This window comes from Myotis daubentonii, chromosome 11 (assembly GCF_963259705.1).
Source record: "Myotis daubentonii chromosome 11, mMyoDau2.1, whole genome shotgun sequence".
NCBI lineage: Eukaryota > Metazoa > Chordata > Mammalia > Chiroptera > Vespertilionidae > Myotis > Myotis daubentonii.
Window position 1 is genome coordinate 72313998 of NC_081850.1, and position 25696 is coordinate 72339693.

Genomic DNA, 25696 nt, shown 5'->3' on the forward strand with positions numbered 1-25696 from the left:
GTGGGGTGTCACGTGAAGAGCATGAGCTGTGTGCACAGGCCCAGGTCCCGCCTCTCAGCTGTGTGACCTTGGGCAGGGGCTCCAGCCTCCCTGAGCCTCGGTTTCCTTACCTGTACAATGGTAACCCCACTCCCTACCCTCAGAGACTTGCTGTGATAATTAAGTACTTGGCCCAGGGTTTGGAAAATATCAGTTATTGGGGTTCCTGGCCTCACTTTATAGACAAGGAAACAAACCCCGATGCTGGGTTAGTGACAGCATATGGCGGACTTGTCTACTCACCCCCACATTCTGGGTTTGGGCCAGATCACATATTCTTTGGGTCTCATTAAAGGGAGGAGCCAAAATCCCTCTGTGTCACTCCAAATGCAAAAGACAGAAATCTTCTTTGTTGGGCAGATTCTGGAACCAGGCACACTTTTCTTGAGCTCCAGCCAAAGGGTTTCAATTACTCAAAGGAGGCTGTTTCGAGGCAGTCTCACCTCAGAGGCCGCAGGGGGCCACCCGGACCTGGGCTGCAAGTCCCTAGTGGTGACCCCGGGCCTCAGCCTCCCCCTCCGGGGGACCAGGCTGTGCAGCACCTCAAGTAGCTCAAGGCTCCTGCAGCCCAAGGTATGTCCAGTACACACAGCTGACAGGCGTCCCGTGAATGTTTGTTCTCTCCTGCCCTTCCTCCCGGCTGCAAAGACCCGGGGGACAGGGCAAGTTTAGGCTTCAGTCTGCATGCAAATGGCTTCAGCTGACTAGACAGAGGCCTTGAATAAATCTGAATCTCCGCTGAAATGATATCAGTATGTGGAATTCCCATGTGCTCAGCTAAAAACCCACATCCTCTAGGAAACCGAAGGTGACTCACAGTCCACCTCCCCTTCTAACTCCTGCTTAGAAAATTCCTTTGTTTCCCACTCTTTGGGAAAGGCAACTATTCCTCCAGGGACAGAAGCCAGTGTTCCCCAAAATCCAGGGTGGGAGTGGGTACCTTGGGTGGCAAGGGGCTCTGCCTGGGGGTGGGGTTGAGGGGGGGAGGGGCAGCAGTGACTTAGTGGTCTCGGATCCAGCCCTGTGATCCACAAGGAGAAAAGGACCGTTACCTCGGCAGAAAGGGCATTTTTTAAAAAAATATATATTTTATTGATTTTTCACAGAGAGGAAGAGAGAGGGATAGAGAGTTAGAAACATCGATAAGAAAGAAACATCGATCAGCTGCCTCCCGCACACTCCCCACTGGGGATGTGCCTGCAACCAAGGCACATGCCCCTGACCGGAATCGAACCCGGGACCTTTGAGTCCACAGGCCAACGCTCCATCCACTGAGCCAAACCGGTCAGGGCCAGAAAGGGCATTTAAAAACAGCAGAGGTGCCCTGGCTGGTTTGGCTCAGTGGATAGAGCATTGGCCTGGGGACTGAAGGGTCCCAGGTTCGATTCCAGTCAGGGAACCACATGCCTGGGTTGCAGGCTCAATCCCCATTAGGGGGCATACAGGAGGCAGCCAATCAATGATTCTCTATCATCGTTGATCTCTCCCTCCGCCCCCCTCATCTCTGAAATCAATAAAAATATATTTAAAAAAACAAAACAAAACAAAACAGCAGAGGCACAAGGAAAAACTCATCAGCCCTTTGAAAAGGGACATCATGAGGAATACTAGGATGCCCAGAGCTCACCCCCAACTAAGACCCCTCAGAAGGGAGCAGGGAGACGAGTGCCCTGAATTAGGAGTTGGGAGACATGGCCTCCGATTATGCCTTCATCCTCTCCTGCCTTGTATGTGACCTTGACCAAGGGCCTCAGTTTCCCCATCTGTCAAATGGGATTCACCTAAGAAACCATGCAAATAGGGTTGCCAGACTGAACAAATAAAAACATAGGCTGCCCCATTACCTTGGAATGTCAGGTAAACAGTGAATGATATTTTAGCCTAAACGTGTTCTAAATATTGCAGCTGACATTCGGATTTCACTGGGCGTCTTGTATTTAATCTGGCAACACTAACTGGGGAGAGAAAGGGGAGCACAGGTGGGCACGAGCTCTGTAAAGAGTCGGGAGGGCCCAGGGCTGTGATGGCAGCGTCTCCATCTCCAGAATCTGTGGATATTCGGCCAAGCACTCCTCTTGCCCCTCTGAGGAGCCCATCTAGTGGACGCCAGGACAAGGACAAATAGGAATCTGTGCCAAGGATGACAGCCAGGGCACATAAACATCCCCTCAGGAAAGGTTTAGGGGCTGGATCATATAGCCTGAGGAAGGAGCCTGGGGAAGAACAGACAATGACCGCCTTTACATCCCCAGCAGCCTCTCCCGGGGCAGGGCCAGGCCTTGGCTCAGCACACAGGAACATCTGTACAATGAGAGCTCTGTGGAAATGGTGGGGCTCCCACAGGAGGGCACGTCTAACACCAGGGTGTTCACCTTGGAGTTTAACGACCGTATGACCAAGATGCTCCAGAGACCTCTGCCTCGCGTAGAGGTTGGACTCGGACCCTCGGAAAGTCCCCATGAATCAGGTTCTCTAACGCTCGGTGCACAGATTTATTTTTCCAACGCATCTAGGTCAGTGTCTCATGCCAAACAAGGTGCCCGGCAAAGGATAGCGCGGGTGACAAATGTATGACTCAAGTGTCGACATGGCCTCATCCCAGGCCAGGCAGGCGTCACCAGTCAATCTCAGCATCCTCTCTCACTAAGTTCCAACGTGACTTTGAAATCTTTCTCAATGCAGCAGCCTAGACAGCTGCTACCAGGGACAATCATCATCACCATCACCAACTATTATAACTATATTCTAGGCATTTTATATGTACTAGTTTCTTTAAACAGTCCTCCAAGTTAGGTACTAATATCATCCCCATTTTACAGATGAAGACATTAAGACTCAAGGAGGTGAAAAAATATACTCAGAACTGCCATTAAATGAAAGGCAGAGCTAGGATTTGAACCTAAGCGATCTGGTTCCTTCTTAGCCATGGGACTAGACTGGATGTGTGTATCTGTGGTCCTCACAAGAGTGGATGCAATGATCCCATCTTACAGACGGGGTCCCTGGGGTTCAAGGAAGCAAAGACATAACGGAAGACCACAGAGCCAGGGGGAGGGGAGGCCAGGATTTGGACACAGGTGGAACTTAGCCTCCACCCCCACCCCCACCCACCTGAGCAGGTGCACAGGCCTGGGCCCTCTTCACAGGCCCGGCCTCCCCCAGAACAGTAAGGCTCCACAGCCCGCCCCCCTTCCCCACCCCCTCCCCCTCCCCAGGGCCTTCTCCAGCTTCCCTCTGCTAATCCTCACTGAGGACATTTTTTTCCATTGTTTTTTAGAGAGAATGGAAGGAAGGAGGAGAGACAGAAACATCAATAGAAACACATCTATTGGTTGCCTCCTGCACATTCCCTGAACAGGGACAGACAGGGACCAAACCTGCAACCGAGATATGTGCCCTTGACCAAAATCAAACCCTTCAGTCTGCAGGCTGTCGCTCTAACCACTGAGAAAAACTGGCTAGGGCTCTAGCCTTCCTCTGAGCAGAATTTCTCAGCAAAATTGCTGGCTTGGCCGAAGCACTAAGGAACAGCTCCTCTGCCAGTCACTTCCTTCTCTGGACCTGAAGCACCTATCTGTCAAATGGCCATACTACCACCTGTCTACGCCACCTTCCAGAGCGACGGGCAGGCAGCAAGTAAGGGCTCAGAGAAGGCAGGTAATGCACCCGAGGCCACACAGTAGGACTGTCCTCCCTCAGGCCTCCGCCCAGGCTGGTCTGTCCTGCTACAGCAGCTCCTCCTGGGTTTGATGAGAGAGGGGCCTTTTCAGCAGGTCTTATCGCTTGTTCCCCACACCCTGCTTCCTGCCTCTCCCCTTCCCAGGCATCGGTGTACTTACAATGAGGCCGGGGACTCCCGGGGGCCCTGGCAGGCCCAGCTCTCCCTGCAAATGGAGACAGACCAAGCTGGTTAGTTGCCCTTCTCCCTCCTGGGCCACCCCCTCCACACCGTTCTGCACGTGGGTGCCTAGGGGAGTCCTCTGAGCTGACCATTCCTCGTCCCTGACTGGTGATTCTCCAGAGCCTGGTCTAAGGTTTGGACAAGACCCTTGGCCCCCTCTGGCATCAGCTTTCCACATCGGTAAAATGGGGAGGTTGGACTTCCAAGTCTGGCAGCTTCAGGTTGTTAAGTGTGAAGGACTGCGCCATCCTGATCACGGTAATAGGATGTGCAGGGCGCTCCACCCAGGTCTCATTTCACCCTCACCCTATAGATGGCAAAACTGAGGCTTGAGAGGTAAGTGATTTACTCAAGGTCAAGTGCAAGAAAGTAACAGTGGTGGGGGCTGCCAGCAGAGAGCCACCAGGCTAGCTCCCCGCTCTCTCAGCCAGGAGGCGCCGGGGCCCTGGACCCCCCACAGGCTCACAGGTTTCCGCCTCCCAAGGCCTCCGAGATGCTGGGCGAGCTCTCGCCCAGGAGTCAGGTGTGTCTGGGTGCAGCAGTGGGCAAGTTTCTCCTTCCTCTTCTCTATAAATGGACCTTTAATGGTTTGCCCCAGAGAAGACGGTAGAGGGATTTGGGTCAAGTTCAAAATGCACAGATGCAAATAAAAATAGGGGGCTTCAGGAATGGTGATTGTCTGTGAGAATTGCCCACAGCATCCGGGGTTTGCCTGCCATCATCTGTGCAACCCAGGGCTGCTCAGATGGAGGTCATGACTGGAGCCACCACGGAGAAGAGGAGGAGGTGAGAAACAGCCTTGGCTTTCAAATGAGGGAACCGAGGCTCAGGGGAGGGACGTGACTTGTCCAAGGCCACGTAACAACTGCGTGGCAGAGCTGGGACCACACATCCGGTCCTCTTTCTGCTCCTTGGGGCCGTGAGTATGAAGACATCCCCGCCCCTCCCCAGGGGGCCTGGGAGGAGACCACACATTATAACCCATAGTCCGAGGGCAGATCCACTGAAGGACAGGCCCTGGCTCCTCACCTCTGTGCCTTTGCTGGTACTCCTTCCTCCACCTGGAATGTCTCCTCACCTCTTTCTTCAACCCAGTTCTAATGTCACCTTTCCCAAGAGTCTTGCCTCCTCCTCCCCCTCCTCCACAGCACCTGGGACCTCCTGATCCCACCAACCTACTCTCCGCCTCGTGCAGTAACGGGGGAGACAGCCACGAGCTCCTCGAGGGCAGGAACTGTGCCCTTCCATTACACCCCGACTAGGAACACTGGTGAGCACTGGTCATGGGCCGAACTGTTCCCTTGCCCTCTCATTTCATTCTCACAGCAGCCCTCTGAGGCCGGCATTTTGACACCCTCCGCCCACCCCACCCCCTGTTTTACAGACAAGGAAACTGAGAGCCAGAGAGGGGAACTGGTTTATCCAAGTGCCAGGCTGTCGAGTGGTGTGGCAGGATTCAAACCCAGGCCCACCTGGCTCCGAGGCCAGGGCTTCAGCTCCCAAGGGTCGGCCCCAGGGAGCATTTGTGGAACAGAAATGAGAACAGAATCATGGGGTTAAGGATGGATCCAGCAGCCACCTCTGCAGAAAGCACAGCGGGCACAGCTGCTCCGGAGGGAAGCCCCATGGAGAGGTGGGGGGCAGAGCAGGTGCTCCAAGGAGCTCTGAACATGGCCTGCACCCCCAGGCCTCCTCTCCCGCCGAGCCTGAGGCTGGGACAGGACGGGGAAGGCAGGGTTCAGCTCCTCAGGGCAAGCTGACCTGGCTTCTCTGACTATTTACAAACCCTATAAACATGCCTGTGCTGGCGATTCCCTTCGAACTCGCTCTCCTCTCACACGGGGCCTGCAAACTATCTGCTCCGGGCTGTTGCCGTCCCATAAGCATTTCCGGTGCTTTGTAAGGTGGCATAGGCCTGGCTTCCCCCGTGGGGAGTGACTCGCGAGCCTTCCTAAGTCCTTGAGGATGGAGCACAGGCCGGGGCTTTGGGACCAGAGGCTCAGGGCTGGGGGCTTTCTGGGGGGTGGGGTCACAGGGCATCCACAGTACAGGAGCCTGGGGTTCCGAAGAGGCACCAGCTAGTAGGTAGCAGGGCTAGGGTTTGACAGTCATTCAACCCCAAGTTGGCTTCCTAAAACCTGCGCGAGTTCCCTCCCAATCTCTCTCCTGGTCTCAAAGACTTGAGATACTTACGGGGTTTCCATCCAGTCCGGGTGGGCCTCTTTCCCCAAAGTCTCCAGGAAACCCCTGAGGGCACAAGAGAGAACAAACAACTATAAATTAGTGTTTATACTTCCGAGTGGCTGCGATCCAGACCCCCGGGGGCGGGGGGGGGGGGGTGGTGAGGAGGCGGGGAGAGACACAGGACATGTCCATGCAGTCTCACTCCTTGGTTCTGGGATCTGGGCAACCAGTGGGGTCCCGGTTCACCCCATGCCCACAACAAACACTCCACCTGGAGAATTTCTCAGGTGGGGCCCAGGGACATTGAGCCCCTTCTTATGTCCCCAGAGTCTCTGAAAAGAAACTGGTGGCTGGCTCCCCAGAGTGAAAATGCCACCCCCAATCTGAGACCTGGTCCCGATGGAGTGGGGGGTCAGGAATCTGGGTCTAGGCCTGGAGACCGGCTGCTGACCTGTTGAGTTATAAAAGCACCCCTTTTCCCCTGTCGGTCTCAGTTTCCCCACTGGTCAAAGGGGAGGCCTGTGGGGCATTTTCCAGCTCAGACACCTAGTATGATGGTGACATGCTCTTCAAAAGCCACCCTGTGGAATCATGATCCCTATTTTACAGATAGAGAGAGACTCTGAACAGGTGTCAAGGTTATACTGCGGTGAAGAGCCGCACCGTTGTCACAGGAGAGTTTCGGCGGCTGGGAGAGAGGTCATGTTGCCCGCCCCAGGCGGGTCTGGCCTCTCGCCGCCTCCCTGACCCTACCCCACGCTCTCTGGGGAGGCTGGCAGCTGGGAAAACATCAGCTGTGGGATGTTCCTGGCGTGGCCGGGGGTAACTCCATTCTACTTCAAAAGGAAAAGAAAGCCCTCAAGCTTGGAACTTCGAGAAACCTGTTCTCCCCTCTCCTTGAATTCAAATCGTAGCTTTTTCAGGGAAATGTCATGTTTTTCTGACGGTGCTCAGGCTGGAGTGTGTGATCGCTAGAACCCTTCCGCTTGGCCCAATTCGTGGATGAAGCCTCGAGGAAGGAGCCTGGAGCCGGATGGAGAGCGTGACAGCATTCCCCAGGCACTGATCCTGCCTGCCATGTCCAATATGTTTGCAGCCAGCAGGCCCCAGGAAGGTCTCAAACCCATGCGTCTGCACTCAGAGGCCACTCCAGGTTGGTTCAAGGACTCCTCTCAGCCCCCTCCGCCAGGCCAGCTGACCTGGCGAGGCTTTGCAGCCAGAGCAGCCCGATGCCAGTCCTGGCCCCACCGCCCACAGGCCTCCCGAGCCGCAGCACTCTCTGCTGTGAAATGAGGAGTCCCGAGGGATGAGCTGAGATGTCGCACTGAGGGTGAGCCCTTGCTGCCACACGGAGGCAGCGGCCATGCGAGGGCACGTCTCTGAGGCATGAGCAAGGCAGAGACCATCAGAATGGTCGCATCCCAAATGCAGCCGGAGGATAGCCAGTGGGAGGTGACAGTGAGATGACCACAATGACAGGAAGAGCAAACTCCAACAGCCCAATGAGATAGGTCCTATTTCTGGCCCATTTTAGAGATGAGGAAACTGAGGTCCAGAGAGGTTAGAGCACTGGTTCAAAGTGACACAGCTATGGAATAGCAGGGCTGGGATCTGAATCCAGGCAGCCTGACTCCAGTGCCCATTCTCTTGGCTATGCCTGGACACTGAATACAGAGACAGGACTACAAACCTGGGTCTCTCCAAGGGCTCAGGAGAGCCCTGGCTGACGCACACGTGGGAGTGGCATGACTGATGCTCAGGACTAGTTCTGCTGGTACATGCTTGGTGGCTGCAATACCCAGCCCTGTCTCCACCTTCAGTCTCCCTCCCTTTAGAGGAGTCCAGCAGATGACCTTTAGGAACTTAGGGTTTGTAATTAAGAGCACAATGGTTGAGGGGGGAAAGATTGGAGCAACCTTTAAAAGTGCTGGAACATCCACCCTCACACCGATTCCCAGTCAAGGGCACATACGTTGGGTTAGATCCCCGGCCGAGGTTGGGACGCATGCAGGAGGCAACCGATTGATGTGTCTCTTCTCACATCAACATTTCTCTCTCTCTTTCCCTCCTCTCCTCCCTTCCACTCTAAAAAAGTCAAAACAGGAAAAAATATCCCCAGGAGAGGATTAACAACAAAGAAGAAAAGTGCTGGAACACATCTTTGATTGGAACAATCACGGATGGCCTGAGACAAAAAGACCCTGACTCCTGACATTGCCGCAGTGGGGAGACTGAGGCCCAGCACACGCCCAAGGCCCCAGCACCCCGCTAACTTGCCTCATCCCTCCACCGCTGAGCCCATTTCTGACACTCGCCCTACGGCCCCTGAGGCCTGCTGCCCTGTCTGGCTGCATCCGCTCGCGCGTGGCGTGCACTCCCAGCCCGGCCAGCAGCGGGACCTTCCTTCGCAGGCCGGAGCTCCTGGCTGCAGCAGGCTGGCCCGAGGCCCAGGCAATGAGCTTGGCACCCTGCCGGGGCCTTAGCCACGTGGTTTCTCCACTTCCCCAGGTCAGGCCTCCCTGGGGAACTGAACGCTTCGTACTTTGAGCGGAACAAGGCCCAGGAGAAGACAGAAGCTGGCTCTGGGACGAGATGATAGATGTGAAAACAGGGACAGTCCTCGTGGCCACATGCACGGCAAGATGTTGAGGGCTGAGGAGGCCCCACTTCCCCACAGTGTCCACCCAAATGGTCTGTTCCAGAAGGTGGGCTGTAAGGGCAGAAGGAGCGTGCAGCGCGAGGATCTGCAGTCCTGCCAAGGTCTCGAAGGCTCAGCTCCCTGGCCTGAAAAATGGTCAGCCCTGCCCAACTCACCTGGCAGAGCTGGGCTGAGGAAGAGGCCAGATGTTTGTAATCCAGCCCCTGGCAAACTCTCAGGTGCCATCACCACATGCTGGTTAGGGTTTGCATCAGCGGTGGGAATACGTAATGGTCTCTAGGAAGAGCCTGCAGAAGGATCTTGGAGGCCTCTTTACAATGCTGCAATTCTCCGAAGTCGGGAAGTTCCCGCGTAAGTCTAACCTGCATCTCAAAGCACCGTGTTCTCTTCCAGATGTGCGCCCACATGGAGACCAGAGGTCCCCAGCTCTCTTTCTCATGATGCTGAGCATGCTTTCACCCGGCCCTTCTGAAGTCCACTAGGGAAGCCCCCCAAAGTGACCCCAGGGAATAAGGAGGAGGTGGGCAGATAGGGTTCCCAGGATTCCAGAGCCACGGGTAGCTCTGGGACAGCTCTAGGTCAAGTTGGGGACACTGGGGACCACATCCCCAGCCCACAGCGTGACCACAGCTAAAAACTCTCATCTGCTTTGGCCTCAGTTTCCCCACGTGGAAACACGAGATCCCTCTCACTCTGCTCCCTTCTCCCTACGGACGGAGAACTGGAAAGAGCCCTGAGCTTGAAACCAAAATGCGCCGTGTTAGAGCCCTGCTCGCCCGAATGGCGTGTGGCCTTGGGCAAATCCCACTGGTCCCCAAGCCACACACACCAAGGGAGTGGAAGCCAGGGCTGGGCCTTTCCAGCTCTCAGTTCTAGGGTCTGCCTGCCTGACTCACTACACAAGACCCGCCTGGGCAGGCCTGGCCAGAGACCAGAGGAGCTGTGAGTGGCGGCTGGCCGGGTCAGGCATTCCAGCCACTGATGGTGAATTCACAGTGTCCGACTAGAGGATTCACTGTAGCATCTTCCCAGCCCCGGGGAGAGACCTGTGGCTGAGAGGCATGGCTTGGACCCCAGCCATGAGTGTCCCTGTGCCGGGCCCCCAACAAGCCAGGACAGCCCAGAAGAAACCCCCTAGAGCTCATAGTTCCAGCTAAGTTTGTAACATCTTATATCTGGCCCCTCAGGAAACCATAAGGCATTTCTCTTTCTAACAGGTGGCATGAGGAGGAGAGGAGAGCTATAGACTAAGTCCTCCTTTGGAGGTTGAAGATGTGAGCACAGAGAGAAGTGATTCTTACTAGCAAGCAAGAGTCCTGGGTTCGAGTCTGGATTCTGTCACCACCTTATTGTATGACCTTGGGAAGTTCCTGGCCTCTCTATGCTTATCTCTGTGCTAAACTATGCTTATCTGTCTGACAAAGGGGTTGGGCCAGCTCAGCACTAAGGGTCCTGCAGCTCTGATAGGATCCGACCTCCACTGTCTCTTTCTCGGCTCCCATTTGAAGACTCTCTCGCATTCTCCTTCCAAACCCAACGCCGAGGAGGCCGCATGCGTGGGCCTGAGGTTTTGCTGGCTGCAGAGAGATGGACTACAGCAAGATCACCACCGCCAGGCCCGCCAGAAATGAGGCCAGCTGCGATCTGGCATGAGGGAACTCAGCGCATTCCCTCGACATTTCCTCTTGTTAATATGTGCCTAGAAATTGCCTGGCCCACGGCTTGGACAAGTGGAAAACCCATTCACAAAAGAATCCCCCAACCCCACCAGCCAGATCAAGGGCTAGGGAGCCCTGGCAACAGGGGATGGCCCGTAAGACCACTCAGGAGACCGCGGGCCGAGGGCACGGAGGGACTGGAGGCTCAGCAAGGCAGAGACAAAGGCTGAAAGACTGGGTGATACGAAGTCCTATTCCATGCATATTCTGTCATAGCCAATGCAGACCCTGCCTGTTTTGCGGCCATGGCGGCTGGGCTAGAATTCAGGAGCTTTCCTAGCCCTCAGGCATATGGTATGAGCACAGGCGGTTTGACTGGAGGGAAGGGGCTTCCTCCCATCCATACCTGACACCCCTGCGCCAGGGCACAACCCCATCGTGGAATCTGAGGAAGTCACTGGCACAGAGCGAGGAAGCAGGCATGAGCTGACAGCTAAAAGGGTTCAAGACCTTGGAGGACTCTGGGCACATGGCTTTGGCTGTGGAAGCCTCTGTTTCCTCATCTGAAAAATCAATCTCGCCCTAACCAGTTTGGCTCAGTGGATAGAGCGTCGGCCTGCGGACTGAAAGGTCCCAGGTTCGATTCCGGCCAAGGGCATGTACCTTGGTTGCGGGCACATCCCCAGTAGGAGGTGTGCAGGAGGCAGCTGATTGATGTTTCTCTCCCATCGATGTTTCTAACTCTCTGTCCCTCTCCCTTCCTCTCTGTAAAAAATCAATAAAATATATTTTTTTAAAAAAATCAATCTCACCTCAAAGAATCAGTGGGAGAATCACACGCAGTTCAAATCCCATGCAGGTAAAGGGGCCTCAATAAATGTTGCTTTTGAGGGGGTTGGTTTTGGCTACAGTGCTATCCCTACTACCTGGCACGTAGTAGGTGCTCAATAAATTTTTGTTGAATGAGAAATGAGTGAGAGGCCTCATCTCACTCGCGACAAATGAGTGAGAGGCTTCTTCACACTCACAGACCTGGCGCTGCCTTCCCAGCCGTGAACAGGAGGTTTTCAGCTCCAAGAAAAGAAAATAAGTTCAAGGAGGAGGCAGACGAAGGGGCTGTAGGGGAGGGGGTGGAAGAGGACAGCGGAAGCATGGCTCTGTTGACAGTCCTGGTTGCAGCAGGTGAAGAAGCCACTGGCTGCTGCATTCTAACAGCTCTGATCCCCAGAAGCCACACGATCTTGGCCACGCCATTCACTGGTCTTCTCATCTTTAGTGGCAATGCCTGGCCCTCTGGGAGGCTCCCAAGATGGAGTGAGAGCAAACCCCCCCATTGGGGGATCTGGAGATGGCCTCGACCTGGAGTGCTCTTCCTCGGAGAGCCACAGGGCTCCATTCTCACCTCTTTCAGGTTTCTCAGAAAGTGAGGAGGACTTCCCAGACCAATTTCTCCACCAGCCTATACCCCAAGTACTCCCTGTCCCCCATCTTACTCTATCTGACTACTCAGCACCATCTGACAGTCAATCATGCATTCTCCATTCCCTCAAACAATCACTGTCTGTCTGTCTGCCCATGAGAATGGGAGCTTTGTCTTGTCCATTGCTCAGCACCAAGCACAGTGCCTGGCCCATAGTGCACCCCCAGAATCCACTGAATGAATAAATGAATGAATGAATGAATGAACCATGAATGGATGAACGAATGAGTAATGAATGAAGCAGTCTCCTTGCCCCAGTCACTTGGCTTGAGGAACAGATCCAAATGGCAGCCCAGCCCTCACAGATTCCACATCCTGGCCTGAAGCCAGGAGCAACAGGTGCTGTTTCTTGCCCAGATCGGGGTGTTAGGTGTCAGACCTCAAGGCACAGAGGGGGCTAGGTCTGAGGGTGAGGGGCTCCTCTGTTAGCACCTTATAGCCAGGACCTGGATCTTGCCTTTCTTTGTATTCCCCATTTGGCCCCAGAGAACCCAAGTCCATATAGGTAAGGTCAGTGCCTGTGACCATGCCATCAACCCCAGAATCACAGACAGCCCCTTCTGGCCACCTGGAGTGCTCCTGGCTCCCTCCCAGCTGACTCTCAAGTTCTAACTCACCATGCCTTCTCCATCAATCGCAAGCAAAGGGAGGTACAGACCCAGAGCTGATGATGGTTCCAAGTCTCGGCCTTACCCTGCAAGGCACAGGCAGGGAGCCTGAAGCCAGCAACGGGGCAGGGCCCGGGAGAAAGATGCCTCGGTTATAGTCCTGGGTCTCGCCCAGCCTAGCAGTGGGGCCCTGGACACAACACTCTGTCTCTCGGAACCTCGGTTTCCCCTTGTGAATAGCAAAGCATTGGGATGGATGGCTTTCCTCCAGGAAAAGTCCTAGGGAATCACGTTTACAACTTCATCTCCAACCAGTGGGCCTGGGCCATCATGGAGATCAGAGGCCCCGGAGACAAACCGAGTTAGAATCCTGGCTCTGCTGTTGACTCAGTGTGAAACCTCGGACAAATTACTTAATCTCTCGGAGCCCTGGCCTTTTCTTCCTGGTCCACAGATGCCCAAACAAGGGGAAAAACAATTTCCTACCACGATGGAGAATCACAGGCAAAGCTGACAGATGGGGCATTACTGCTGAGCCCCCCTGTGGTCCACCTGCCCAGCATCCCCCTGCCCTCTGGCCTGTGTGTGCAGGGGTGAAACAGGTGACACCAGGACAACACGGAGACTGAGTGTTCTCTGAGTTAGCAACACCGACACCTGGCCAGGCCAAGATCCCCCAGTCCCAGCAGGTCCCTGAGCACGGACACTAATGACCCAGACAGCAGACCGCCCTGCCCCTACCCGCAGACACAGAACTGCATGGCAGAGCACACGCGCGCACACACACACACACACACACACACACACAGGCTCCCTCCTAGAGGGACCCAGAGCTCACAGGAGCCCCGCCCCCAGCCCCAGCCAGGAAGCAGCCACTCGTGTTCTGGCAGCAGGACACGAGGCCCAGACAGCCCTACGTGCCGGCCCACACACTCAAAGCAGAGCGATGGCTGAGCAGAGAAGCAAGGAGAGAATGCCCAGGCCGCGGATGGACAGGGCAGCGTGGCCAGTGGGAGGTCAAGTTCCCCCATAGAGTCTGCGTAATAGACACGGAAAATCTTTACCGGCCTACCCATCTTGCCCCTCTTGCCAGGAACACCAGGCAGGCCCTGTAGAGGAAGAGACAGGGAAGAGGTCAGGACAGGATGCCAGCAGGGGACACCAGCCCCAGAGCACCCACCAGAGGAAGTCACCGAGAGCCTAGCTTCCCGACCACATCCACAGTAGATACCAGCTTTGCACAGAGGATGGATGGCCCTTGCACTCCTGGAATTGGGGTCTGCATGGATCTGAACTGGGGAGATGGCCCCCCAAAAGTACCCGGTGTTCCTGGTATTCAGCTGGTGCTCACTAAGTGCTCCTTCTGCATTTCTAAGGTTCTTTTGCGGATGAGGTTAGATTTGAGTTCCCATATATGGGCTCAGGCAGGGAGGGGATGGAGAGATAGGTCCAGAGGCCTGTGGGCCGAACAGTCTCTGTCCTAATTACTCATCTCTGTGCCAAGAGCAGAGCAACCACTGGTGCTGCCTAAACAAATGAGCATGGCCGAGTCCAGGCCGGAGTTTGCAGACACTTGGTCTGAAATACAAAACGGGCCAATTTCTCATCTGCTGCAAGCCCTTCGGAAGCTCCCAGTGCTCCCAGAGCAGAGGCCCTTTCCTGACCTTGGCCTCTGAGTGACGTATAACGTGGCCCAGGCGCTCCCTCCAGCCTCGACTTCCCGTGGCCCCACCTTCCCACCTCGCACTCAGCGCTTTGACTGGCATGACTGTTAAACTTGCCAAGTTATCGTACGCCCCTGACTCTGCACACTCTGTTCCCTATGTCCGGAAGGCGCCTGCCTTGCCTGGTCCCCTTAGTGGCCACTGATGTAAGTGGAGGGCACCTGTCTAAAAGGGATTCCATGACGGCTCCAGGCTGGCACCTGGCAGAGGGAGTGGGTGGGGTGGGTAGGAGGTAAACAGAGAAAGCATACTCACACGCTCTCCATCGGACCCTGGCAGGCCGAAGAGCCCTGGGAGTCCAATGTAGCCCTAGGAAAGAGCAGGTGCGGGGTCAGAGGGCCGAGTGGTGGGGTGTGGCTGGCCCAACCCACCCCAGCCCCCTCGCTGCCCTCCCATGCCCGGCTCTTCTTCCTGGCTGGTGGCAGTGGTGGCTCCGGCGGCTCCTCGACGACATAGGCCTTGAGGCAAGTGTATATGCCCATGGACTGCATGGTGCTGGCTTCCACGATGTAGTCCAAAGGCACATACCCTCACGCCAGGGAAGGGCGCGGGCGCTCTCGGCGGGAGGCCCGCCCCGAGCCGGGGCTCCAGGACCTGCAGGAAGGAAGCTCTCAGCTGGGTTAGATGCTAGAGTGGCACCAGGTCCTCCCCACCCCCAGGGACCCTGCTGGGCACCTGTGGCTTCTGTGGTGCCTCCTCCCAGGCCTCGAAGGTGCCCTGACCCCAAAGCTTGCCCTCTGCCTCCTTCATACATATGAGGCCAGTGATGGCAGGGTTGAAAGGGCAGCTGGAATGGCCCGGCTCACCCAGGCTGCTCAGGGCCTTGTGACCCTGGACAGGGGTGAGCTGGGACCAGACCAGCTCTCTTTCTCTCTGTGTGGCCCCAAGATGCCTCTAGCAGGGCAAACACCAAGCAGCCCAGATGCCTGTCTCTTTCCTCCTGACCTCCTGGCAGATTAGGGACCCTGTGGCAGAACTGAGACCTCCCTGGGTGCAGAGGGACCCTCTGGGATTAGGGCCGAGACTGTGGCCATAAGTAGCTTTGGTTTAGGAGAGGAAGTCACCTCACACCAACCTAGCCTGGCCTTGAACTGTGTGGCCCATATGCTGAGCGTTCTCTGAGAGGCTGCGAGCCCAGCCCTGTGGACCTCTGGGTCCTCATCGTAGCTCCACCTTCACTGTGCAGTGCAAAGGAGGGCCATGGGCTCTCTACCGTGAACCCAGTTTCCTTAAAGGTACAGAGAAGGTTCCACCAGTTCATCTCTCAGCCTTCCAAACTCCATTTACTTCCATTCAGTTCCCCCAGAACCTTCTCTACCGCCCACAGGTCACCCGGGAGCCTACGCTGGTGGCTTCCCCTAAACACTACTTGCTTCCAAATTCCTGGTATCTCCATAACCATGCAAGAGGCAGAATGGACATCACCCCATTGTAAAGATGGGTAAACCGAGACTGCTAGCCATGCAGGGTTTTCTCCTCCTTGAAGGGGACAATAGGTACTTTATCAGCCTCAGGGCCTGGGCAGCATTCACCCATCAGACACCACTGGCTCCCAAAAGGGTGGTCCCTCGCCCTCAGTCGGGAGCAGGAGAGAGGCCTCTGAGGCCTCCAACCGCAGGCAAGGCGGCCTGGCTTCGTTCCCATCACGTGGGACATGCTGGGGATTGGAGCAGCTGGACCGTGGCCGAGCCCCCAGCTACTCTCTGCTGCCCAGGCTGCCCGGCCATGGCTCAGGCTCGGCTCAAGAGTCTCCCCTCACCAGGCCGTCCTGCTGTCCCTCTGCTCTCCAGAGAGCACTCAGGCGGGAGGTTGTAGCCCGACAGACACTGGGTGGAGGCCTCCCAGCCCTGCTCTCTCTCAGGCCCACCGGAGGGACAGGTAATGTCCACCCAGGGCCCACCTGTATGGCACTTGCCAGGGCCCACTTACCCGGCTGCCTTTGGGACCAGGGTCTCCTACAGGTCCAGGTAACCCCTGAAACATAAAAGACAGAGGGGCAAGGACATATGGAGACAGTCTACTTGCTGCCAACAACCCAGGCCTCAGCTGCTCTCTCTGTAGAATGGGAACAGGTTAGATTTGTGGCTTTCAAACTGAGCCCCAGCCACCTCAGGACCCCAGGGAAGTGGCTCAAGGGGAGACTGGGTGGATCCCCACCCCCACTGCACCAGAACTCGTCTCTTCCGTTCTCTGACTGAGCATCCCTGCTCTCAGGGCCTACCCAGCAGGTGCAGCTCCTCGGCCCCCAGCCCGCCACCGCCCTCTGCCTGGGGGCCCATGGCCGTCTGCACACCACCATGGCCACAGAGCTTCCAGAAGCCATATACTGCACCTGCCTGCCAGGGTAACCTTTGGCCCCTGGGCTGCCCTCGGGTCCCGGCCGCCCCTGCAAAGGAACAGAGAGAAGCGTGAGGAAAGGGGAGACCCTGCCTGGCTCCAGGTCTGAGGGGCAGTGGGGGACTGGGGATCACAATGGACAAAGAGGAGGCGGGAATGCGAGATGAAATGGGAGGAAGGGGAAGCCACGGGCGGCTGCCGGGCCCCCAAGCCCACCCCTCTGCAAAACCGGTCAGACCAGCTCGGAGGGACAAAACCCCCTGTGCGGCCGCCCAGGCCTAAGACAGCACTGAGGAGGCCTGGCTGGCCCCCACGCTGGCAGCCGCTGCTGTTTGATTTGGGCCCGGGCAGCCAAAATTCCTGCAAACCCCATGGCGGTGCGGATAATATCCCCTAACAGCGCCCAGAACAGGCCAGCTATTCATGGCTCTAACCGAGCGGAGCAGCTCGTGCCAGCGCCAGGCTGGCGTGGACTCCAGGTCTCTCAGGCAGATGTGGCTGGGAGAGAGGTGGGGTGAGGTGGGGGCCCCAGGAGGTTGGGAAGCTCAAACGCCTGGCTCTAGGGCTCGTTCACGAGGCAGGGCCCGGGGCGGAGGCCAGGGACAGGCAGGGGCTGGAGTGCAGGAGCCGGCAGGGTGGTCCTCACCTGTTCTCCGGGGTGCCCAGCAGGTCCAGGGTAGCCCTTGTATCCCTGTGGGGGAAGAAGCCACATCAGGCCGGGAGGCACATCTGGGCCTGTGGATGGCAGCAGCCCGGCCTCCCTGCCTGCCCTTTCAGCACCACATGCACCACGGCAGGGATGTAGTACGTGCTCAATAAACACTTGCCGAAGGGACCATGTCCATCAGGGTTAGCAGGTGCCCATGTTTTCATCTCTGCTACTAACAGTTCTTCAACCAGAAGCATCGAGGGACTGTTCACTCCTTGGGCAGGGTTGTGAGCTGAACTGACAGCGTGCTGCTGCACCCCAGCCATTCTTTCCAAATCCAGAGAGGGCGAGACCCTCAGACGCCAGGGTAGAGGGGTTTCTCAATGGGCGAGCAGGCTGATGAGGACCTTCAGGTCTGGGATACGCCCAACCACCCCATGATGCTGGAATCTTCTGTCAGGACCTGCCCCCTCTCATGAACAGGAAAAGATCTCACACACATTGACCAAGTATATTCACCAAAGGAACTGCCTGCCTTCCTCTCGTTGGTTCCAGCAACTATTCCAAGGGGACACAGGGCGCCCACACGCCTGATGGAGGAATCTGGCAATATCCTGGCACCAACCTTGACCCTCTGTCCCCAGGGTCCAACTACCAGGGTTCAAGGCCGGGTCTCAGGGTCAAGAGAATCAAAATGAGTGTGTGCTTTCAGGCGGCGCTGGGGGTGACCCCTGGGTCATTTCTTAGGAGTTGGGAGCTCTGCAAAGGGAGACCCAGATGTCCTGCTTCCATCGGCTCAGGGCTGCTGTGAACTAGGACCAGGGGCTCCCAGGGCAGACAGGGCGGTTGCCCTGAGCTCCGATCAGAGCCCCTCACACAGGGAGCCCTGGGCTTGGCTCAGACAGTGCCTCACTTACTGGGCAGCTCTGGGTGGGTTACCGCCTTCTTTCTCTGGACCTCACATGGGGGAGTTTGAACTGAGGCCCCTTCTGCTCTGGCATTTGAGATCTGGAGGTGCTGGGCTCCCCCAGAGGGTTCTACACAAGACTGTAGAGTACACACACACACACACACACACACACACACACACACACGACGCCTGCAGACCCCTTCATGCATGGCTGTTTACCCAGGACAGCACCTACATGACCTGCTCTAGCCCTTATAGCAGCCACAGGTAGAGATTGTCACCTCCGTGTTACAGATGAAAAAAACGGAGTCTCAGAGAACGGAAGCCACTCACCCCGAGTTTCATGGCTAAGGACCAGCAGGTTCACACTCACCGCCGTGTCCTTCCGACACCAGAGGCCACACAGAGAACCTTGCAGACATCCCGGGCACATACAGGGCATGCACGCATGCATGCGCGCGCGCGCACACACACACACACACACACACACACATAACTCAGCACCCCCGCAACCCCCCAGGAAGTGGGACTCTTAATTATAAACAGCAGAGTCGGTCTGACCCAGGAGGCTTGGGGAGTTTACAAGCATTCCTCCTGCACCTACTCATGCCTCAGACTGCTCAGTGACATGACTGCATCTCAACCCGGGGCCCGCGAGGCGGAGACAACACGGCTGGCTGAGTCTTCCACATGGGTGTGCGTGCTTCCCCCCAGAGGGCAACTGAGGCACAGGCCACAGCTCGCAGCGGGCACGCAGCCCGGCTAAGACCCCTGGGTTTAGACTGCTCGGCTCCCGCTCCTGCTTCACTGCGGGCTGGCTGTGTGACCTGGGACCACTGATGTCACCTCGCTGGGTCTTGGTTTCCACTTTTGTAAACTGGGCTACAACGGTGGCCCCTGGGTTGCGTGAACACTGTGTGAAAAGCACTTAGCACAGTATCTGGCATTAATTCCAGGGCCCTGTAAAGACTGGCTGGTGTTATCAACATGATCTTCCTGTCTCATTCATTCATTCAACAAACACTATCTGAAGTTTTATGCGCCAGCACCATTCTACGTGTGGGGTGCATGAGAATACAACATCCTTTGCCTTAATGGGGTGTACAGTGCAATTAAGGAGATATAAAAAGAAGTAATTAGAAAGGATAATGTCTGGGGGAGGGGGAAGTGGGGAGTAGCTTTCATGGGGGCAGAGTTTCAGGTTTGCAAGCGTTCCGGTGACCGCTGCACAACCATGTGTATATATTTAACACAATTATAACCTTAAATATGGTTAAGATGCTAAATTTTATGTTTTTTAAAACCATAATTCAGAATAAAACTTTAAAAAGGGATAATGGGTGTAGTGACCAGTGCCTTGAAGAAAAATGAGCAGAGTTAGAGGACAGAGAGTGGCATGCGGGGAGGGCATGGCCGCAGGTGGGCGGGCAGGAAAGGCCGCTCTGAGGAGATGAACGAGCTGAGAGAGCTGGACGTGGGTCTGGCTCTCAGAGGAAAGGCGTTTCAGGCAGAGGGAACAGCCGGTGCAGAAGCCCTGAGGCAAGAACGCTCACAGGTGGGTTTGAGAGGAATAAGGTCTGCTCCACATGACTGGAGCAGAATGAATAAGGGGTGAGAGGTAGAGGGGAAGGAGCGGTCAGAGAAGCAGGAAGCCAGAGCATGTGTGTGTGTGTGTGTGGGGGGGGGGGTAATATGATGAGAAACCACGGAGGGTTCCATATAATCACCATTATTATCCTTCTCCATTTGGAGCTTGCAGAGAAGAAAGAAAAAGCAAACCTTTTGCATGGAGCCTCGAGCTCTAGGCTGTGTGACTTGGCACAGGCGATTGCCCTCTCTGAGCCTCGCTCTGTCACCCTCTGCCTACCCTGAGGGGGTTGCTGCAAAGGCCCAATGCAATAACGGGGCAAAGGTCCCAAGAGAAGCATGAAAGGTGCTCCCTCCGAAGCCAAAAGGAACCTTCTGGAAACCAATGCTTTATCAGAGAAGCGTAGCCAGCGTAATCCCAGGAGGAGATTTCAAGTAAACCCTTCACTCGTGACACAGCTAAAAGGAAACGAATGCTCATCAGGGACGTGGACCGTGGTCTGCCCTAGGCCTGGCTCGGCACTAACGCCTTAAATGCATCAGCTCACCAACTCCTTGACATCATGCCTGGGAGGTAGAAATTACTGGGCACACTTGCCAGATGAGAACACTGAGGCTCAGAGAGGCAAAGTGACTTTCCTGGGGCCACACAGCTTCCCAAGGGCAGTGCTAGCCTGTGACTGTAATCTACATACTTACTGAGGCCAGAGGTCCACGGGGCCACCCCGGAAAGACGCCCTGTGACACCCAGCTCCCAGGACAGATCACTGCAGCACTGCTGGGCCAGAGGACGGTCACAGAACCCTGGAGTATCTGAGTTGGAAGGGACGAAGCCATCAATTTCACAACCTCTTTTCTCACTGGGCAGGCTGAGAAACTGGCCCAGAGAGGGGAAGGGACTTGCCCAAGATCAGTTAGCAAGTTACACCAAGCCTGGACTGTCCCCCAGGCTCTGGACCGGCTGGGCTGGGCTTTGTTCAGAAGGCCACGATTCCTAGATCTGTCCCAAACAGTGGATCCTGAAGGGCCCTGAACATTGCCACGAATATCCATTTCTCCTGGCTGGATGGGAGCAGCGGGCGGAGCACTGCCATGCATGGGGGTGGAGTGGGTGGGAGGCTGTATGCTCCCTGAAAGAACCTTGACCGTGTTTACCAAGCTGGGCCAGCTAAATAGCTTCAAATGACAGGGCCCCAGGACCTGCAACCATCTAAACCATTACCTTCTCCAGGGCCCAGCAATTATGGGGCAGGCGCTGACCACAAGCTAGACCTACGGGCAGTGATTTCCCCACGTGTGAGCGGTGCCCGACTGGCAGAAGGGGAGCGCAGATGCCCCAGGATGCTCCAGGGACCCTGGAGCCTGCAGGGCCTCCAGCTGCCCGGCAGGCGGGTCTCCACAGGACCCGTGTTTATAATACAGCGCGGTCTATATTTTGATTTGGGAGCCAGATTAATCATTGCTTACAATGCACAAGGAGAAACCAGACATCACCTCACTGTTGCTGCAGACAGTCTCCCTGCCGGCTGGGATGCTATTTGGGCTTTGGGCAGGGAGGGGAGGGGGTCCTGTCCTTGCCCAGGGGTCCTGGGGACCAACATGTTCACCCAGGCTCCACCTCAGCCTGCAGGTCCTGGCTTCTCCTGCAGCGAAGTGGGACTCACCCCACGTGACCAGCTTAGCATTTCCCTACCACCTCGCAGCCCACCTGCCATACAGGGGCAACTGACAGGACACTTGACAGAAAGAATCAGCAAGGAACAAACATGCCACGAAGTAGGGGGCTCATGACATGATGCTGGGCAAGTCCCTGCCCCTCCCAGACCTCTGCTTCCCCAGCGGCTCTCTCAGAGCATCCTGTTGGCTCAGAAACGACAGGATGCTGAGTGTGGGGCTTTCCCAAAAGCACAGTCCACCACGGCACAGCCAGGTCTCCGATGCAACACTGCTCAGTGGGCACTTGAGACGTCAGGGCAGGCCCAGTTTCTGGATGGCCCATTCATTCAGCTGTGCCAGGCACTGAGAATACACTGGTGAAGCAAACAAACTCACTCCACACCTCCTCGAAGAGGTTTTGAGTACTAAATACATATTAATACACTCTCTGAGGCTCGGAGAGGGTAGACCGCCCAACAGCAGCGGGCGGCATTATACACGGAGTTTGAAGGAAGAGCGGGTTGGAGAGCAGAGGGAACTGGACCTCAGAAATGGCAATGGGTGTGGGCCCGAGGCCCAGGGCAGCCCCACAGCAGGGGGTGCCTCGAGAAAGGTCTCGGTAGGGCAGCGGTTCTCAACCTGTGGGTCGCGACCCCTTTGGCGGTCGAATGACCCTTTTCACATGGGTCACCTAAGACCATCCTGCATATCGGATATTTACATTACGATTCATAACAGTAGCAACATTACAGTTATGAAGTAGCAACGAGAATAATGTTATGGTTGGGTCACAAGAAGAGGAACTGTATTTAAAGGGCCAGAAGGTTGAGAACCACTGCGGTAGGGGCTCTGTGTGGAACTGGGGGTGCTACGTGCAGGGAGAGCGGTAGGTCTGCAGAAAGGCAGGAGGCCGCCTTTGGCAGCCTCAATCACACTCCCCCAAAGCATTCACAGATGGCCCCCTCTGCCCTCCCTTTTATTACAGCTTCTCACAGACAGTGGTCAACTCAGGTGGCAGAGGGAGGGCTCACGGGCAGGGTGAGGGCTGCAGGAGGGCGCCGGAGGAAGGAGTACCAGAGGGCATGCAGGGTGGGGTGGAGTGAGGACTTCTCCTCAGCAGGTGCTCAGCCCCAGCACCGCTGCCCTGCGGGCTGGGTCAGCACAGGGGTGGGACAGCAGGCCTGTGCTCTGTAGGACATTTAACAGTATCTCTGGCTTCTACTCGTTAGAAAAGCTAGTAGCAACCCCCTCCCAGTTGTGATGACCAAAAATGTCTCCAGACATTGCTAACTGTTCCCTGGGGCGCAAAATCGCCCCCGGTTGAGAAGTATCCGTCTACAGAAGAGAAGGGGGGAGGGTCAGACTAGGGACAGCACGGGACTCGCCCTCCCAGGGTGCAGGTGGTGTTCTGGTGACCTTCAGCGCTTCCCCTTCAAGATCATCATGATCATTCATTCACTCATTTAACAAATAGTATGCAGTGCCTCCCAAGTGCCAACCCTGTGTTAGGTCCTGGGGATGTAACATCTCACTGAACCCTCCCAACCAGCCTATGGAGCAACCAAGGCCATGTGCCCAAGCTCACCCCTCAGGAAAGGGCCAGAGCTGGCTTCCATCCAGGTGTCTGCCATGGTCCATGCACCTGCCCAGCTCTCGGGAATTGGCTCAGCCAAGCTCCTCAGCAAGCATCGCAGACGGATGCAGAGAAACTCGCCTCGGGCGGGGAGCCTCTTTTCTACCTGATGGACCCACTCTTACCTGAGAAGTGGTTTCATTCAGCGTAGGGGAGGGAGGGAGGGCCTGAGGGTCAGAGACCGAGGTTCAAATCCCAGCTCTGCCCCTTAGCGACCCTGAGGGGTATTTCCGTTAAACCACTGACTGTCTTGGCTGCCCCTGAAAAGCTTGTGCCAGGGTCCCACTAGGACCAAGAGACCCAGGATCCCTGCGGTGGGCGAGCTCCCCAGGGGTTCTAATGCAGGGTGGGGCCGGGAACCACTGCTGCAGACCTCACCCTCCTCGAGGCCTCTCGATGATCTCAATGCATTCAGCACCATTGCTGGCACATGGCCTGGTATAAGGGTACACATTTGCTGAATGAATGACTGGTGGAATGAATGAACGCATATGAATAAATGAACAAACGAATGAACGCATATGAATAAATGAATGAATGAATGAGACCTAGTCAGGCCTTGGCTTTCTCAGCTCTAAAGAGGCATGATACTGCCTTACCTCCTGGAGGCTATTGCGAGGGAACGATGTGATGAGGAGCAGTAATTCCTCATGCCACCTCCACTTTGCCACACTGTTCAATATGGGAGCCCTCCCAACGCAAGCTCCTCTCTCTGCTGTTTCGTCTCGTAGGCCTTTTCATCTTCTAATAAACCTTATATTTTCACTGTTTTTCTTTTTATTGTCTGCCTTTCCCCACAAGAGTAGAAGCTCTGGGGGATAAGAACTTGTCTATGTATCCAGCTCAGTGCCCGGCATTCAATTAATTCTGTCGAATAAAAGAATGAAGAGGATTCTTGGTGTCACTCTGAGGTGACACCGATTCCACATGCTGATGAGCAAAGAGGATGCTGACTTCCCCCTTGGCCTCCGGACGTCTGCTTTCTCCCGAGGCTCCCACGAGATGAGGCAGAAAAGCCCCCAACGGGACCAGGCAAAGTGGCCACATTTGTCACCAAAGATGCTTGTGGAGGAGAAACTACCTACAAACAGTGAGGATCCCAGGCAGCGACCCCCCCTGTCTGTCCTCCTTCCCACCCCGGGGACCTGAGCTCCCCCATTCTCTGCCTGCCACCCTCCGTGAGCCGGTGACACAGGGCTGCCACAGACCGAACTCCTCCGTGTTTGCCCGGGCTGGCCCAGAGGTGCAAATGGCTTTGCCAAATACTTTTTTCACCGCGTGGAAGCTCTTCCTTAATTTACAAAAGACACCCCTCCCTGCTCAGGTGAGCTGGTCCATCTTGGTTGGGGGCTCTTGGCCTCCCTGGACATCTGCCGAGAGCAGGGAGCCCTGGAACCCAGGCAGGAGCCGGGCCGTCTGCTTTCCCATCTCCTGCCACCTCTGCTAGACTCCCACCGCCACGCAGAGCGAGACCACCACTGGCTGCTTTATGAGCCAGGACTGGAAGGAGACTTTCCACTCACACCTCATCCATCAGAAAGCGCTGGAGCCCGAGGGGAAGCGAGTGGGGAGAGGGAGTCCCCCTGTGTTCTCTGAGCCAGAAAATTCCATGTTTCCCCAGCTCACAGCCAGCCACAGGCTCCGGTCTGGAGAAATGTTTGAGGGGGGCATGAGGCTCCAAGTCCCCTGTGCCATGGGGACCCTTGGAGCAAGGCCAGGAAGGAGCCAGGAGGCACCACAGCTGTCCAGATGAGACCCAGATGGCCCAGAGAGATGACAGCTGTGGCCACATCTGGGAGCCAGTGTAGAAGCCTAAGACATGGAGACCTATGCTGATGTATCTACCGGAACACCCATCAGCAGTGGGGGAGTTCCCTGCAAAGAAGCAGTTGACCCTTGGCCTGCACAGTCCTCCTCCTGTTTCCTGGACACCTACTATGTGCAGTCCCAGGCTAGGCTCAGTAGGGAAGGCGACAAAACAAGACTTGCACGACCCGGTTGATAAGGCTGGATTCGGGGTGAAAATAACTAAGCTAAGATGGGCCAGGGGTCCTTGAGCAGAGTGGAGGCTCCTGGCCTGAAGGCTGTGGCCCCAGAGGGCCTTCCTGGAGTGGGCGCGGCTAGAGTTGAGTCTGAAGGATGGGGGACCCTGGCTGGGAAACTGGGGAGAAATCCAGGGACACTGGAAGCCAGGGACCCACCGTCTAGGAGAAAGGTAGACTTTCCTGTAAGGGTGTTTAGAGAAGTAACTCCCCCCGCCTTGGCTGAAACAGGGACAAGGTCGGGAGCAGCATGACAACAGCTCAGAAGGTACAGAGCACGTTCTGCCTTCACAGAGCATTTGCCTCCCCTGCAGCGTACCAGGGAGGGACGAAGGTTAGACTCAGGGAGGTTCTAGACTTGCCCAAGGTCACACAGCTGGGAGACAGTGTAGCAGCAATAGATCCCAGGTCTGATGGACCCCAGAGTCCACTCTCCCAATTTCTCTGCTGCAGGCCGACAGCTCCAGGCAGTAGAGAGTCAAGGGAGGTAGGGTTGTTGCCACCATCCAGGTGGGAGGAGGCTGAGGCTCAGGGAGGTAATATGCAGGCCCAAGGCCACTCAGCAGGTTGGAGGTGGAGCCCTAGGCCAATGCAGGTCCTCCCGGCTCTGGCAATATTCCTCCCACCAC

The 25696-nt window shown here is 56.1% G+C and overlaps 1 protein-coding gene across 2 annotated transcripts in view; it reads right to left on the bottom strand.

Moving 5' to 3' along the window:
• COL27A1 (collagen type XXVII alpha 1 chain) overlaps window positions 1-25696 on the bottom strand; it is a 129001-nt gene that overhangs the window by 70486 nt on the left and 32819 nt on the right. For both annotated transcript variants that reach the window (XM_059657888.1, XM_059657887.1), the window contains exons 8-14: window positions 17237-17281; window positions 16586-16639; window positions 16183-16227; window positions 14509-14562; window positions 13594-13638; window positions 6134-6187; window positions 3879-3923 (exon numbers count right to left, since the gene is read on the bottom strand). In XM_059657888.1, the coding sequence (XP_059513871.1) occupies window positions 3879-3923; window positions 6134-6187; window positions 13594-13638; window positions 14509-14562; window positions 16183-16227; window positions 16586-16639; window positions 17237-17281 (342 nt within the window). The remainder of the gene's footprint in view (window positions 1-3878; window positions 3924-6133; window positions 6188-13593; window positions 13639-14508; window positions 14563-16182; window positions 16228-16585; window positions 16640-17236; window positions 17282-25696) is intronic.